Consider the following 15,724-nt stretch of genomic DNA (forward strand, 5'->3'; position numbering starts at 1 on the left):
GAACGGCGGTGACTCGATTCATCGAGCGGATGGCCCAGTGAGCGGAGGTTCAGCTATTCCATGGTCATAACAAACATTAAAATACAGAACCATAACAGGCTGCAGTGTTCAAAATTTAAACAAGATGTAGGGTTTATTACAAAAAATATATATATTTGCTGTTCTCGTAAGGCACTGCCGGAAAATTATGCAGTTTGAACATTAACATTGTCCTTAAATGCTGGAAAAGAAACTGTAGATGGTGTTCCAATTAATTGTATTGCACACACAAGTTCAATGAAAATGGTACACAAATAAAATATTTTTTTTTTGTTAAAGATTAAATGCAACTGTACTAGAAATGTGAAAATAACTAAACTGTTCTTCTGCAGTATTTTTCTCCCCTTTCTCACGATTAATTTTTTATGTATATATTTGGTTTGGATGGTTTCTTTTTCGGCACTACTTAGAGTATTACTATCATATACACTGTGTATGACACGGTTGGCGCAGGCGCGGTGGCCAAGTGGTAAGGCGTCGGTCTCGTAAACCGAAGATCGCGGGTTCGAACCCCGTCCGTGCCTTTTACTTAGAACGCTTTTTAGAAATATTGCAAATAATTCTCATCTTACGTCATCTCGATTACTCGGCTCCACAGTCTTTATGGCGCCCTACCAAAGAGTCAAGGTTTTACTTCACCAGCAACAAAGACAAAGCCACAGATGTCGTTTATTTGTGTATATTACATAAAAATAGCGAAGAAGGGGCTGTGTTCTTGGCGACGTAGGACTCAAAAGTTCTAACGGTAACTAATAAAACTCCTTGGCGTCACTACGAGACTTATACTGTTGTAGTCCGAATATGGCGTCACCTCCTGGCAGCTTTGGGTAGTGACTTATTTAAAATCACAAACCCACAGTTGAAGGCGTACTCGGTTTACGTTTCTTGGTTACGAACGAGAAGGCACACTGTTACCGCTTGATTTACAACAAATGTTGGTGTTTTTCCCACTCACCGTCCACGTACGTCTCCTTCACCTAAAGTTAAAGCTTGACGCTGTTACTCCATTCACACTATTAGGATGACTCAGTGGAAAACACCACCCTGTGATGTAATTCATCAAAGACTTAAAAAAAAAAAGTAAACTACAAACTTCCTGTTTCTCTAGTTGCTTACAGTTCCCAAGGAGCCAAAAGACCAATTTTACTTTGACAAGGCATTTAGTGTCTCACTCAGTAATTAAGCGAATAAAAGCGGCACTGTTGCAACAGTGTGCGGTTATGAATTATAAATCTAATTTTCTCCCATCGTCATAATTTTTTGTTTTGAGTCAGTACATGGTACACATCGGCTGGCGGTCGCCACACCACCAATTCGGCCACAGGGCGTATTTCCTTTTGTAGGATGCGTTTCGCAGGCACTTGGCAGCGTCTCGGTCACAATTACACAGAAGTTTCTCACACGTGTCCGTCAAATCATCTGCAAGGGATGACACACTCATGTTAGTCAATAGAAAAGAGGATTTGACCAGATGGCACAGATTGATACATTTAATATGGTGACCTGAACCAAAAATCGGACAAGTGTGATTGAAAACATTGTCTATATAGTCCAATCATGTGCTTTTGTTTTTTCCCAGGCACTCCTTTAAATATTCAAAGGCGTGGTTGAAGAAAGCTAATCAAGCATTGCGCCATCTTTGTTGTACTTGCTCGTTCCCCTCCAGGCATGTTGTGCAGGTATGTGCTACACATTGTCTTTATTTTCTTGTGTTGTTCATAGGAAGATGATCAAATACATTTCAGATTGGTTTGGGTTATCAAACTTTTTTTTTTTTTTTCCCTGAAATTGATCTGGCCCAGGGCAGTTTAACAACTTTTTTAGATTTCAACGAAGGGGGTCATTAATGGCACTGTAGTTGCACATAAACCTGGAGCTGTGTTCTTTGGGTTCTGCAGTTTGGAAGTGTTGGGAAAAAAGTCAAAGAAAAATCAAAACACCTGCGCTAATTACCGGCCTGACACATGCATGACATCCATTTTGAGCACATTTTTTACTTTTGAGGTTTTGCTGTTTTATATGCACAATAGATATGAGAGCGAGAGAGAAAAAAAAAATACCACAGTCAGCTGTTTTGTCATCGCATGTCCAATCGTAGCGGTCTGTTTTTGTCTGGCAGCCCTGGCGCTCGGCGCTGCCGTAGCAGCAGTCGTGTTTGTGGCAGCACCTGTGGCCAAAATGAATATTGTGTGAGCGAGCGTCAAACCGAATTTAGGTTGTCGGCCGGGTCGCAAAGTGCTGGGTGGAATCGCACGTTATTTTAAAGGCGGGCGGGAGGGGAGCGTGGCCACCAGAGTGGTTTGATGGCAGCTGTGAGGTAGAAATCATGAAAAGAGGGAGACAATTAAGATTTGGGTGTGGGATCGGGAAGTCGGCTCAATACGGCATTTGAGGCTTCCCCAAAAAGAAATTGGGAAACTGCACAGTCACAGGCGCTAATTCGTACCCTGGGAGCCACATAATGCGTAGGTGGGTCATGTCAAGGGTGTCAACTGGGATTTTTTGCCACTATAATCAGGTACACCCAAGGCGATATTTGCAGCGAACAACAAAAGCAGCCTTGAAATTGTGTGGTGAAACGGGAGGGGCGGGGGTGTTGCGGGGGGCCTTTGCACTCACCAGTCGGTCCTGTCCCGCGGCCAGCCGTTGCCCCCCAGTCCGCAGTAGCACCCGTAGGAAGCGTAAGCCAAAGCCAGTCTCCCCGTGCTGCATTTGATGATTCCCGCCAGCTCCAGCAGACCTCGTTTGGAGCGCGTGGATGAGAGGGCGGACGCCGAGGCGTCAGACGCCGCAACGGCCGCGGCCGCTGCGACAGAACAAAGAGCAGCTCACTTTGACACTTTTAAGAAATCGTAAATCTATTTTGGCGTCATATTTTTGGGTTTAAAGCTAAAAATAAATCCTATTTTATGGACAAAATGTATTGAGACACATCTCTAAAGAATCTGCGATTTTTTTTTTTAATTCTAGCAAGACATTTTGGACTATTGTGTGGCTCCAAATCCATATTTGATTCCTTTTCGGTTCTAATTTGCCTTATTTCACCTTTTCTCACACGTGATCCAAGTGGCTGCCCAGAGACAAGTGGTCGCACAAACACAGACATTCTTGCCAACTGAGTTGACTTTGCACTTACTCATTGGAAAATGCTCATACATGCCTGAAATATGGATGATCTATAGACAGAAATGCGCTGCGAGAGGAAATATGAAAATAAACATTCATTTTTCGGAACTCAAAATTGAATAAATTGTTTTATTGTAAGAGTCTTTTTTTAAAGACACAAAAAAAAAGCAAAACAGTCGCAGCAGGGTCATTATTCCTCAGACAGGACATTTTTTTTTTCTAAAATAATTTCCAAACTGAAAGCCAATCAACATGTGTCAAGAAGCTCACTTCACTTTCTGCAAGTAAAAAACTAAAAAAAAAAAAAAAAAACTATGGCAATCCATGTGTCAGATTAGTTCCGTTGATGGAATAATATTTCTCTAGATTTGTTTGAGAAATTGGTCAAAATAGTTTTCATCTGAACAAAGTATGACACATTGCAAAAAAAAAAAAAAAAAAAAAAAGCATGCGGAGGAATTTTTAGTTCTTTTCTACCTGGGAGAAGACAAGTCCCCCATTCAGGCTGTCAATTTTGACTCCTTGGCCGATTTTAAAAAGACTCGTGTTCTCGACGCTAAAGTTAAAAAGCCAACTTACCTGCGAAGAGCAGAAGTGCGTGGTGAAAGGCAGTCATGGCATGCGACAACTCAGGCTACTGAGCTGCACACTGCTCACATCCGCACCGTGTGTGTGTGTGTGTGTGTGTGTGCAACATGGGAGTGTGGAGCTTTTTTTAGATGTCGTCTGAATAATCTCCTGAGCATCCCATTGGCCAGCTAAGCCGATCCAGCGTTCGTCAAACGAATTAATTTTATTTGTTCACTGCATACATTCCGTACCACAAACGTAATCAAGTTGATTGTTGCAAATGAATGTTCGGCAAACCTAACTAAACTGGTCCAGTGAGATTTCAACTCATCTATCGGCATTACAAATGTTAACTTGGTTGAATGGAACACGCTGAAAGACGACACTGGATTATCAGTGGAATAAAATGTCTTTTTCTCCAAGGATACGTATCCTGAGAATCTCTTCAAGGACAGAACAAGCCTCTGTTGTGATCCGACTGCAGGCCTACCTCACTTGAAAACTATCCAAAGAGGATTCATCTGTTCCGGAGTCACTGTTGTTTTAATGTATCACTGTCGTAAAACCTAAAAACAAAGTACAAAGTCCACACAGGAAGGATTCAAATTTCTAACCGCACTCGTCCGTCGTGCCACCTCAATCACGATATCCAACCATCCGGAGAATTGTTGTACCTGAAATGAGAGAAATACACTACCGGGCCTAAATTTTATTTTATTTTATTTTTTTGGAAAATTGAAAATCATACTGATCAATGTTTCATTGTACTTTGGAATAAAACAATTCAAGTAACAAATCAAGTCAATCTCCAACCCTCCAAAAATACTCTAAATCTCATGAAATAGGCAAATGAACACACATTTGGAATTCTTTTGAACGATGGAAAAGAAACATTATTCATGATGATGTTCCCGACTCTGTTGCTGAAGTTCCTATAAATGTGTGACACTTCTCCAGTTCATCTCAAAGGATTTTTAAATAATTCTAAAACGTTTACTCAACATGAGACTTGGGACACATGTTTTATGGTGTTTACTATTTTCACGTGATTAATTTGTTTTAAAAAAAATATGTCAGATTTATACTTCATGAAGATCTTGAGTGTTTTTAAGTGCTCTACAAATAAAGTTAAGTTGAATAAATTAGGCCTATGTTTCGGGTAACCTAACCTTGCCTTTTTTATTTAGACCTGCAAGTTCAACACTTATCTTAGTTTATCCGATTTCAAGCTATTCCTCGGATCAGAACTGCTTTATTAAAAATAAAAATTAAAAAACACTGTAAATTTTGGTGCGATGTAAAACATGGCGAGTACCGTTTGAATACCTGCTAGTCCCCCCCCTCGCTGTAGGGGGCAGCAGTGTGCAGCAGTTGAACGTTCTCGTTGTTTATTCAGCAAAGAAGAAGAAGCTCAAGGCGGCCTTTGGCGATGCTTCACATTTAGCCTATTTTGTAATCAGTTTTTTTGTTTAATACGAAATCGAAACATCGCGTTTCCCTCCTCGGATGCTGCAGGATTTAGGGTTTGTTTTTCTTACATCAACCATTCAGGTAAGTGTACACTGCTGCCAGGGTTAAACAATGTGGGATGTTTGACAAAAAAAGAAGAAAATGATGGAACAAGTCACTCTTGTCTGCGCAGGAAACTATTTAAACTTCGGACGTGTCTCTGCTTTGTTGTGGTCCAGTCTACTTCCTAGAAACTACGCCAGGTAGCATCGTGTTGCTAGTTACGTCCGCGTTTCTCTGTAAGGATTCGCTGTTGTGGTTCTATAATGCCCCGCGAGAACACAACTGCCTAACCATGAAGACACAGGTCCGGGTACCACACGTGCGCCATTGTCATGCGTCCATCATCGGACACGTCCGTTTACGAGCCGCCGTGAGCACACCGAGTGACACAAACAGCGACTCGGACGAAACGTCAGCCTGTCGTCGTGAAGAACAACAACCCTGTTGACTGTTTGTTACCACGACACGTCTGTAGAATGTGGCGCCTTTTAACAGGGCAGACGTGACCCGTCCCGATTACTTTCTGTTTCACATCCTCCAGCCCAACTTGACATGAATTTTACTCTGACATGAGGCGCAAAATGGTCCAAACATTTGGTAGGCGTATTTCATCACTCATTAAAAAGTTACTGTAGCACCCATTCAACCGATACCGTGTCCGTTTGACGAACCTTATTCTGATCTGACCTTTTTGATTTGTCGCAAATCAATTGAACAGATCATTAATAACATATTACAGTTCCGGCGTGACGCATATGACGTCACTATCCAACACGGAAGTCCAGAACGAAAGTGATCATAATGGGGGAGTGTATGCTGGACTATCTATTTGTGTCTGTGTTTTACTACGATTGAATAAAAGCCGGTTGTGTTGTGTTTATTTCCCAGGCACTGACACCCAACGGTGGATACAAGAGCAAGCGATCATGTCTGGATTGAGTCCCTTGGACAGAAAGAGTCGATGTCAGCAGATTCAGAAAGGGCTACAGTTCATCCAGTAAGTGTGAACGGCGGACAGTCCTATTCGGTGCGCGGCGTGGCGCAATCTGAAGATGGAGCTGAAGTTGGTGTTGCCTAAAATCAAACTGGTTATTCCTCACAACTTGAGTAATGGGCACTTCCTCAAAGTTTTATGTAACGAAGCTTTAAATGATCCCAAATAAGTTCTATGTGGATGTCATTGTTGTGTTTTTCCTTCTCTTGGTTTAGGCATCTACCTGCATGTACAGCAACATTTTCACAACATTTGGCTAATGCAAACCCCATTTTGCCTTGAATATAACTTGCCAAGCCTTGTCATCCAATATATATTTTGAAATCAAATTATTATAACATGACTCTTTTCCTTGTAGATCAACGCTACCTTATCCTGGAAGTCAAGATAATTATGAAGTAAGCTATAAATATATTATTAAACCTGAGTATCACCTGAAGTATTAACATTGTTTGACTTTTCAGGTGTTTGTTAAGGATCTTATTTGGAATCTTTTCGGAGAAGGAAACGACGTTTTTAAAGAAGGCGACTGGACAAAATCCATCGAGATGTACACAGAAGCCTTGAGTATAGCCGATTACGCCAACTCGGAGGACATCTCCGTGGTAACGGGTTTATTGGAGAAGCTTTACGCAAACCGAGCCGCCGCCTACCTCAACATCATTCCGGTGAGTTGCCGGACAACTCCCCAGTGGGGCGTCCAAACTACTACATTGCTAAATTCTGAAATATGACGTTGATGGAATTGTAAACACATGAGCTCGTTGAACTGCAGATGTTGCGGCTTGTTCACGTGGTTGACGGGGGACTTCTCGCTGAAACGGAATCATCGTTGATTTTTCTTGCTTTCATGTCTGTGAAAAGGCTCTGTTATTGTTTTTCTAAACAAATTGTGTCACTCGCATGGACTCTGAATCACACTGTATGGCGTACTGCCGCCCAAAAAAGTCGAGATTGTTGATGTATTTCTGCATCGAGCCTCGTCCAACTGCTTGTCATGTGTCAACGTTGGCAACTTTGTCGTAAGTGTTTGAAAATACTTCCACTAGTCACTGGACAGGCCTCATTTTCAGAAAGTGAGCTATTCCTTTGAAGGCGGCGTGTTAAATCCTTGAGAATGATGCTCTTGGAAGACAACTTTGCGTTTTGAAAGAACTACCTTGAATTGTGAAGTAGCAGTAAAACAGCACTCTTGTGTGTTTATGATTGACTTGTCGTTCTTTTGAGACTTTTGAGCACAATCTCTCTTTTCTCAGGGATTGTACGATCTCGCACTAGAAGACTGTGAAAAGGCCTTGCAGTTGAATGACGGCAACTACAAAGCGCTGTACAGAAAAGCCAAGTCGTTAAAGGAGATGGGGAGGCATCAAGAGGCCTACGACGCTGTGGCCAAGTGCTCGCTCGCTGTGCCTCAGGTGAGGGAAAAAAAACAAGGTGGGAGGCGCCCCCGTTTTGCTCACGTCGGCCAGGACGCCAGCATGCATAGCCAAAAACAAATTTGCTGTTCATAAAACACTCACAATGAATTGCAAATGATTCTAAAGAAGAGGCACTGCTGAAAGTGTACGTTGTCTGAAGGTCCGAATGTGTTTTCTCTGTCAGGATGCCAGTGTTATACGACTGACTCAAGACCTCGCCAAAACGTTAGGACTGAAAATTCGGAAAGCTTACGTAAGGACGAAGGTAAATGTCGCCCTCATCAGCTGACAAAAATGTTGATCGTATCAATTAAAGAGACGCTACCATGTAAGAAATGTACGAGTGTTTTTTTTTTTTTCAGCCGGCCTTGAATGTTTTGCGGGGATCGAGTCATCAGGATGCCGCTTGTGACCAGGTAACAATCCAGCAGCAACAATCTATCAAAGGTGGTGTTTGCAGGTTTAAAAAAATAATTAAACTATTATCAAAATAAGCTTTTGAAAGATATTTCCCCTCTGGCCCCATCTTCTTCGGATAATTTGATTTTATTTATTATTTGAAATATGTCGTGTGCGTGTTTGTGAGGGGCGTGGCTTTAGTCGGGTGCGTGAGGGGGGGAGGAGGTGGACTGGAGTGAGGCTACGTTCCGATCTTGCGAGCAGTGAAAACTGAACTGCAAACTCCACCTTTTTAATGTCCCGCTTGCCAAGAAATGCACCATTTCACCGACTTTCTTCTTGCACTTGTTCAGGCATCCCAAAACTTATCCTCAGTTGAAGAAATAGAAATTGGTAAGCAAAAAGCTGATTTGCTCCTTAAAAACAAATTGAAGACTAAGTGTCCTAAACATGAGTAAAAGTATATATTTGAAATCACTTTTGACTCTGATCATAACATTTGAATTTTTCATTTTTTTTCCTTGCGTATTCCAGAAGTGCCTGAGTTGTTGCCAGTCAGCAGTGTTGTGGTTCCCACACCGGTCCACGTGCCGCTGCTAAATGACACAGCGGTAGATAATCTTCGTCTCCCCAGCAACATCCCATCCATGCCTCCGTCTGAGCCTCCGGGCTTTGAGTCGTTATCCCGCCCCGCGTCTTCACCCTCGCCCGCCCCTCTCGCCATGAACGCCTTTATGAATGGCTGCCGAACGAATACGCCGCACTCTCTACTCGAGACCAGCCAAGACTTGGAGGGGGACATCATCGGCAACGACTTGGATGACCTGCTGGACCACGTAGGCCCGGACTTGACTATGGTTTGTGTTTTCGAAGCGTCTCCTCCCACGAAGTCTCGCTTGTGACTTAACTGCGTTGTCTCTCTCCTCTCAGGGCATCCCCACGATGACGGGCCCTCTTCCTTTGCCCCCCGCGATGCCCTCGGCCAACTCCATGTCGAGTCCCTTCCTCATGCCGTCTCATATCAACCCTTTCCTAGCAAGCGCTCAGCAGTGCACGGTCAATCTTCCGCCGCTGTATCACCAATTAGGATCAAGTACTTATTTTGGGATGGACACTTTTGAGACGCTCCCACAGCCCATTGACACACTGGATAGCCTCTCCTTATCAGATCCGAAAATAGGTACGCTTGCTCACCCTTCTTCTCTTGTCGTCTATCCACATGTGACAACTCTCACGATTTTTTTAGTTCAAAATGAAATACAGGGTGTCTGTAGATCTTCGAATAGTCTTGAGTTTGATATTTCTTTTCCCCAAAGTTACTGCGTTAATCTTAAAAATACATCAGACAAAAATGTTATAAACTTTTCCATTAAAAGTTAAGTAATAATGTCTTTTAAAATGTTTTATTATTAAATTAGTGACAATAATGTTGAAACCATCTCCAAATTTAGAGAGTGATGTCTTCAATTTGCCCAAAGTGGTTCTAAAAAGTCACACGGTTTCTTCATCTTCCTGTTTAATTTAAGTCACATTCACAGACAAAATGTTTTTTATTTTAAAGATATTACTATTATATTATTATTATTATTATTATTTTATATGAAGTAAAAACCAGTCAGGACCTCACAGGAGGTCACACCATCTGATATGTTGGAAATTGTACTTCCAATTAGATTTTTAATCCAATTCCAGACAAAAGTCTTGTCGCTTATTTAAGCTGTAGCAGCAATAAAATATAACACGACTTGCTGTTGATCCGTTGGACTCACAAATGTTTTTTAAGAAAGACAATCTTCCGACTGTTGATGTTCAGGAATTTGGGCTGTTGTTGACTCTGGTATGTTGTCAGCGGTCAGGTTGCACTTCACGATTAAGATTTGGTGTGCTGAGCTCTTCGATGCACACTGGGAATGTTCGCATTACCGTACTTGACGCAGATAAAGTTCAAATATGTGGTTGGTTGAATCGTCAAGACTTTTGTCCTTGAAAAAAAAAAATTATGGCCAAGCTGTTCACATCAGGACACATTTTGAGGAGTTTTTAAAAGCCCTATTGCAATGAATTCTCTAGAAATAATTTTAAATCCCGCACGACTGTCGACTTGTAACCGAGAATAAGGTGACACTCACAAATGCCATGCTTGTCCATTTTCAGATTATTCTTCAAATACATTCATGCCGCAGGTAATTGCTTTCCGGGACGCGCACGATGACATAACCGTGTGGACTTGACACATTTTGACCATTCACTTTCAATGTTTTGTCGGAAACAGCTGAGCAACAGTGAAACGCCCATGGGAATGGCTGTGGGCATGCCCGAGGTCAAGGGCACTTCAGTCGGCGTGAGCAAGAACCCCTTAGCCGAAACTCATGAATTCAAACAGGCGTGTTCGCTCTGCTACATCCGAAAAGGTGAGGAGCGTATTCTTCGTCTTGCGTTGGGAGGGGGGGAAAGTAGACGATAGCCATCTCATCTGTAATGTGCTCGCTGTTTACAGGAACCGGCGTGTTGGATTACACGCTTCATAGCGACGAGCACAAATGCAAAAAGGACTTCTTACTGGGCAGACTCAAACTTTTAAATGATAAAAGATGGAAACTTATTCGACCCAGACCCACAAAAACGCAATATGTTGGACCTTATTACATTTGCAAAGGTACACTTCAAATCGTAGTTGTATTGATGCCTGAGAACACACTCTTAGTTGATCTGAAATGCTTTTCCGTTTTTTTTTGGCCAGAGGTGACTGCGGGAAAAGAATGTCTCTATCCCGGTCACTGCACGTTTGCTTACTGTCAGGAGGAGATTGACGTTTGGACACTGGAGCGGATAGGCCTTATATCCCGGGAACTTCTCTTTGACCCTTTCGGGCCCAGCTCCCACGTGAGGCTGACCGTGGCCAAGATCTTACAGGAGCACCCTGAGATTTTTGTTTTTCTGTGCGGAGTGAGTACGCGGCTTCACGGCACGTCAGCATTTTAAATGTGGCGGAAAAGGCACAGCGGCTGTCAGTGGTGCTGCGATTTGTTGTTGGGCTGAAAGCAGACTTGCTCAAAAGACTAAAGGTGCATTTTATTTATTTTTGTCCTCAGGTGTGTTTTGACCACAAACCGAGAATAATCAGCAAAACCAACAAAGACAACCCGTCGCTTTGCTCTCACCCGGTCACCAAGCACGACTTTGAGAAACATAAGTAAGTACTTGGCGGCCATTTTTCATCCAGGAAGCAGAAAACGTCATTGACTTGCTCCGTTTGTCCGCCAGGTGCTTGGTGCACATTTTAAAGGACAGCACAGTCCAGTATTCCAAAATCCGAATGTTGAATCAGCAGTGCCAGCTTGACCTGTGTCGACACGAAGTGCGTTACGGCTGCATGAGAGAGGACGAGTGCTTCTACGCTCACAGCCTCACTGAGCTCAAGGTCTGGATGCTGCAGCATGAGCGACGTAAGATTCTTCTTGTTTGTAAATTAGGAAGAAAAAAAAAAAAAGTACAAGTCATTAACTCATTCACTGCCATTGACGGCTAAAGACGTCAAAGATCCGTTTTTGGTCGTGAATGACTTAAGCAGACCTGCAAAATAATGGTCCAGTGCTTCTGACTTGAAGTAGACAATTTTTTTTTCAACACTTTAAAACAGTTCACAGGTGTTTTAATAAAAAGTCAATTTACTGTCACATTCTATAGAATTGGACTTATTTGTTGTTATCGCACAGGTATCAGTCACGAAAGTATTGTTCAAGAGGCTACCACATATTGGAAGGCCAATATTGCACTTCAAGGTGGCCAGGTAACACTTCACGTTGTCAAAATTTATTTATTTTTTTTCTGCAAAAAAAATAAAGACTGACTTGTCCTTCTCATGTGATCATCCATCAGTTTGTAGGTCAAAGAAGGTTCGGGCCTCAAAATTTAAAGATGATGTTCGTTTGTAGCCAGTGTTGGCGAAACGGGCAGCTAAGTGAAGCGGACAAGAATAAAAAATATTGCACAGCCAAGGCGAGGCACACGTAAGTTGACATGCCGGCGGGAAGTGACGAGACTGCCGGTGGCTGGTGCTCAGCTGGTCTTTTTCTTTCGCAGGTGGGCCAAAGACAAGCGTGTGGTGCTCGTAAGTTCCAATGAAAGGAAAAAGTGGACAACGGTTCGAGCCCTTCCTACCAAAAAGCCCATTCCAGCTCAGTTTGAGGTGCATGTCCAACAAAAACTCAAAAGTCACCATGTGTTCTGTTTTTTAATGTATGTATTATTTTAAACCCATTAGATTTGTATGCACGTGGCAGCCGGTAAGAAGTGTCAATATGTCGGCAACTGCACTTTTGCTCACAGCACGGAGGAGCGAGACCTTTGGACCTTCATGAAGGAAAGCAACAGTGAGTGCCCTCCTTTTCCCGCGCAATTCAAACGGCCGACCCGATGCGACGTCAGCAACCGTGTTTTGCGCTTTTCTAGTTGGAGACGCAGATCAACTTTACGACAGGTGGCTGCAATTTCAGAAGGTGGGCTGGGGTGAGGAGAACGCAAATGTTTCTGTGAGGGAGAACGGCAAGCCCATCCACATGCCAACAGATTATATGGAAGAAGTGGTGAGTTGGCAACAAAGTCACATTTATATTTTTGTACGTTAAAATGAAATACAACTTTTTATTTGATGACAACTAAGTGTAGCGTCTGTGCGCTGGTTGCAGGCCGGCAATCACTGCTGGCTGTGCGGTAAGAATTGCAACAGCGAGAAGCAGTGGCAGCAGCACATCACCTCGGAAAAACACAAAGAGCGAGTCTTCACCTCCGAGGACGATCACAACTGCTGGCAGTATCGATTTCCCACCGGCACTTTCAAAGTCTGTGAGAGGTAAGCTTTGTGGGAGCACCGAACACACAAGACAACTACGAAACCGCTTTTAGCTTCAAATGTTGGCATATATTTGCTGCAAAGCGAAATGTTGGCGTAAAGTGATCGCTGGAACTTGAGACGTTAAATTAGCCTCGTACTTTCTAAAATCGGAAGAAATTGCTGAATGGTTCAGATCCTTTTTATATTAAAGACATGCTCATGGAAATACAAACCCAGTCGAGCTCTGAGGTCTGCAGACGCGGGTCAATTAGTGAAGCTCAAAGCAAACGCGGTGAAGCAGCATTTAGCCGTTATGCTGCACGCAAATAGAATGAGCTGCCAACAGATGTGAAGGCGGCCCCAAGTGTAAATGCTTTTAAATCCACGTCCAAAAAAATCTGATCGTTTTTCATACCTATCATTAAGGTCTTTCAAAGCATTTTGTGATATTTTGTCTTAAACTGTTGGTGTAAACAAGCGACTGACGCTTGGCGTGTTGCGACAGGTTCCACATAGGGACGTGCACAGAGGACGACTCGTGCAAGCTGGCCCACGGCGAGCAGGAGCTGCAGGAGTGGATGGAGCGGCGGGAAGTGCTTTTGATGAAACTGGCGAAAGCCAGAAAAGACCATCTTATAGCACCCAATGACAATGACTTTGGAAAATACAGTTTTCTCCTTAAGGATATCAAGTAATGGCATGACGATCACGTGAAGACAAGCAGTACTCCCAACTTGAGGTTGATCTCTAACGTGTCCAGCAAGTGCGTCAGGATGGATCACGACATTATTTTAGAGCGGCACCAAACCAGTCCGAGGACGATCGGCATCCGCTTTGTTGACAATCGGACAAACGGAAGCGTTAAACCAAGAAGCTTTGCGAGCGCCGCTCATCTGAAGAGGGTGATTGAAGTAGCACGCTTTTTGACAGTTTTCAACTCACATACACAGGTTTAACCGCTTGTTTTAATAAAATCAACATACGTTGGCCACAGTTACTAATATTACCACTAGCAACAGCCAACACACCAAATAAAGCTCCTTTCTATTCTTTAATGGTTAAGGACGTCCGTTTCTGTTCAGAAGTTAATTTATTCAGATGATAGTCACAGTGCCTGGTAAGGTCTTTATTTCCAGCAGTCATGGGCCGACAGAGGCGGGACATCCCCTGGCGACCAGCACCCGCTGCAGGTCCTCAACCTCCAGCTTCCACATCTGTCTGTGCAGCGTGGCGCTCTCGGAGAGGTCGGCCAGCTTCACGGCGCGGATCACCGGCTCCGGAGACACGGCTTGGACGATGCCCATCACCATCACGTATTTACCTTGGGGGGGTAGTGGGGGCCGTTAAAAAGTGTCATGTTTAGGTCACCAAATACAAGTTAAAGAATTTAATGCAGTTATTGCTGGCGTCGGGTTGGAATCCAAGTCACAGTTAAGTGAATTTCCCATTTTTACAAATGACCAAAGTGCTGAAAAAAATGGCTTGCTCCCTTTGAGTCACGATTTTGTAAGTTGACAGATGCCACCTGATGCAAGCGTCGTACAAGAATGGCGGTAGAAAAATTAACAGCATTGTCGATGGACACAACTCATTAGCCCAGCCACTTGTTGCTAGGCAGATTTTATTGGGCTCAAATAGAACCGCTTGATGGTTCGGAGGAAAATGTTTAACTTGCAAACGTGATTCTTCAATGTAATTCATACCAAATTGCTCTTGTGAAGTTTTGAACGTGATTTTTTTTTTCCTGTAGGATTTTATTGATCCGCCTTCCTTGTATTTGATACATTTTGTTGTAGCACATAACTTTTACTGCAATTTCTAAAGGAAGGGAAAACGTGGCTTGGTCGAAGTGACATCACTCTTGGGTCGACCTAAAGGTAAGTCGAATTTTCTGTTTTCCACGTTCTGATGTGCGTCACTCAAAACCAACGAATAGCTGCAAACACACTTAGCTTAATACTCGCATTTATTTGAATATAATTTATTTGCAGCACTGTCACGGCGATTAGAGTAATACAAAAAGAGGTGTTTAAATAAAAAGCATTGTAAATTTATACAATAACTGGACGTGATGGCTCAGTTTAAATCGTCCTCCAATTCTCGACAAATCACAGGAAGCCGTCAGAAAGGTTAAAGGTTGAAGCACCTGAAGCCAAACACGGTTTGCCTTTGGGGATGCTACCGACGCCCTGGACGGCGAACGTGCCCGTCTCATCCATGAGCAGCACGCTGTTGAGCGCCAGTTGCACTTCCAGCACGGTGCCCTGCATCCACACCAGCGAGACCCGCAGAGAGCGATCCTTGCCAAGCCTGACGAGCCAGCCAGCCCCGGCGGACCTCCCCCGCACCTCCGTCGCCGTCCTCAGCTGGCCGGAAAGGACTTTCACCGGCGGGGCGCGCTTCCTCTCACCGGCTGCATTATCTGGTGTGTCCATTACGCCATATTACACGTTGCTGTCGTTTGTGAATTTGTAAACAAGAACCGAGTTTTTTTATATTCCCGCGTGAGGGTCGGCGACTTTAATATACGTCATTTCCTGTGAGCGCATTTCAAAACAAAAGCGTCGAACATGGCACAGGAAGTGGATTTACTTGTTTCGGAGATTTAAAAAAAGTGGCCGTTTTAAACCTGCGTGAAGTTGGCCCCCCATTTGTTGCAAAAATAGGTGGAAATAGTTTGTTTCGTTTGTGCTGCGTTTGTGCCCGTTTGTGCTGTTAAAATTTTCGTTTGTGCTGCTTCGGTTCGAAAGATATTACACTTTGTTTTATTTCGAGTGTGACGTCACCCAGCCCCCCATTTTCATCCGATTGACTTGGGAATGGTGCCATTCG

General features: G+C 43.4%; 3 protein-coding genes and 1 non-coding gene across 5 annotated transcripts; 2 read left to right on the forward strand and 2 right to left on the reverse strand.

The window, feature by feature from the left end:
* On the reverse strand, positions 1–3,842 carry pla2g10 (phospholipase A2 group X). Its single transcript, XM_088316146.1, has 4 exons — positions 3,745–3,842; positions 2,659–2,845; positions 2,100–2,206; positions 1–1,458 (listed from the first exon to the last, which is right to left on the reverse strand). Exons 1-4 carry the CDS (start codon positions 3,779–3,781, stop codon positions 1,310–1,312), a joined length of 480 nt encoding a protein of 159 aa, XP_088172272.1. The 5' UTR covers positions 3,782–3,842; the 3' UTR covers positions 1–1,309.
* trnat-cgu (transfer RNA threonine (anticodon CGU)) lies at positions 492–563 on the forward strand. The gene has a single exon. It is a non-coding gene; the product is annotated as a tRNA-Thr (tRNA).
* Positions 1,619–13,947, forward strand: zc3h7a (zinc finger CCCH-type containing 7A). 2 transcript variants are annotated; one of them, XM_088316140.1, is made up of 23 exons: positions 1,619–1,718; positions 6,136–6,244; positions 6,600–6,639; positions 6,706–6,909; positions 7,498–7,656; positions 7,844–7,924; positions 8,022–8,075; positions 8,412–8,451; positions 8,593–8,915; positions 8,989–9,238; positions 10,213–10,241; positions 10,331–10,469; positions 10,556–10,714; positions 10,799–11,004; positions 11,151–11,251; positions 11,323–11,504; positions 11,775–11,848; positions 11,938–12,068; positions 12,142–12,247; positions 12,323–12,431; positions 12,511–12,644; positions 12,747–12,910; positions 13,398–13,947. In XM_088316140.1, exons 2-23 carry the CDS (start codon positions 6,174–6,176, stop codon positions 13,585–13,587), a joined length of 2,946 nt encoding a protein of 981 aa, XP_088172266.1. In that variant the 5' UTR covers positions 1,619–1,718; positions 6,136–6,173; the 3' UTR covers positions 13,588–13,947. The 2 variants fall into 2 exon arrangements, with proteins under 2 accessions (XP_088172266.1, XP_088172267.1); XM_088316141.1 differs by lacking the exon at positions 1,619–1,718 and adding an exon at positions 5,080–5,286.
* On the reverse strand, positions 13,840–15,433 carry rmi2 (RecQ mediated genome instability 2). Its single transcript, XM_088316147.1, has 2 exons — positions 15,039–15,433; positions 13,840–14,213 (listed from the first exon to the last, which is right to left on the reverse strand). The coding sequence occupies exons 1-2, from the start codon at positions 15,325–15,327 to the stop codon at positions 14,032–14,034; spliced, it is 471 nt and encodes a 156-aa protein (XP_088172273.1). The 5' UTR covers positions 15,328–15,433; the 3' UTR covers positions 13,840–14,031.
* Between the last annotated feature and the right edge of the window lie 291 nt (positions 15,434–15,724).

This window comes from Idiotropiscis lumnitzeri, chromosome 15 (genome assembly GCF_059441095.1).
Source record: "Idiotropiscis lumnitzeri isolate Australia: NSW breed Sydney's pygmy pipehorse chromosome 15, RoL_Ilum_1.0, whole genome shotgun sequence".
Taxonomy (NCBI): domain Eukaryota; kingdom Metazoa; phylum Chordata; class Actinopteri; order Syngnathiformes; family Syngnathidae; genus Idiotropiscis; species Idiotropiscis lumnitzeri.

Excerpts from the sequence above, each read along its gene's own strand:
- zc3h7a (XM_088316140.1), top strand. The coding sequence starts at position 6,174 with ATGTCTGGATTGAGTCCCTTGGACAGAAAGAGTCGATGTCAGCAGATT. Across the intron at positions 6,910-7,497 it reads CCTACCTCAACATCATTCCG|GGATTGTACGATCTCGCACT; the intron begins GTGAGTTGCCGG and ends CTCTTTTCTCAG. Across the intron at positions 12,248-12,322 it reads CCATTCCAGCTCAGTTTGAG|ATTTGTATGCACGTGGCAGC; the intron begins GTGCATGTCCAA and ends TAAACCCATTAG.
- rmi2 (XM_088316147.1), bottom strand. The coding sequence starts at position 15,327 with ATGGACACACCAGATAATGCAGCCGGTGAGAGGAAGCGCGCCCCGCCG. Across the intron at positions 14,214-15,038 it reads CAAACCGTGTTTGGCTTCAG|GTAAATACGTGATGGTGATG; the intron begins GTGCTTCAACCT and ends TACCCCCCCAAG.
- pla2g10 (XM_088316146.1), bottom strand. The coding sequence starts at position 3,781 with ATGACTGCCTTTCACCACGCACTTCTGCTCTTCGCAG. Across the intron at positions 2,846-3,744 it reads CGCACTTCTGCTCTTCGCAG|CGGCCGCGGCCGTTGCGGCG; the intron begins GTAAGTTGGCTT and ends GTTCTGTCGCAG. Across the intron at positions 1,459-2,099 it reads TGACAAAACAGCTGACTGTG|ATGATTTGACGGACACGTGT; the intron begins GTATTTTTTTTT and ends CATCCCTTGCAG.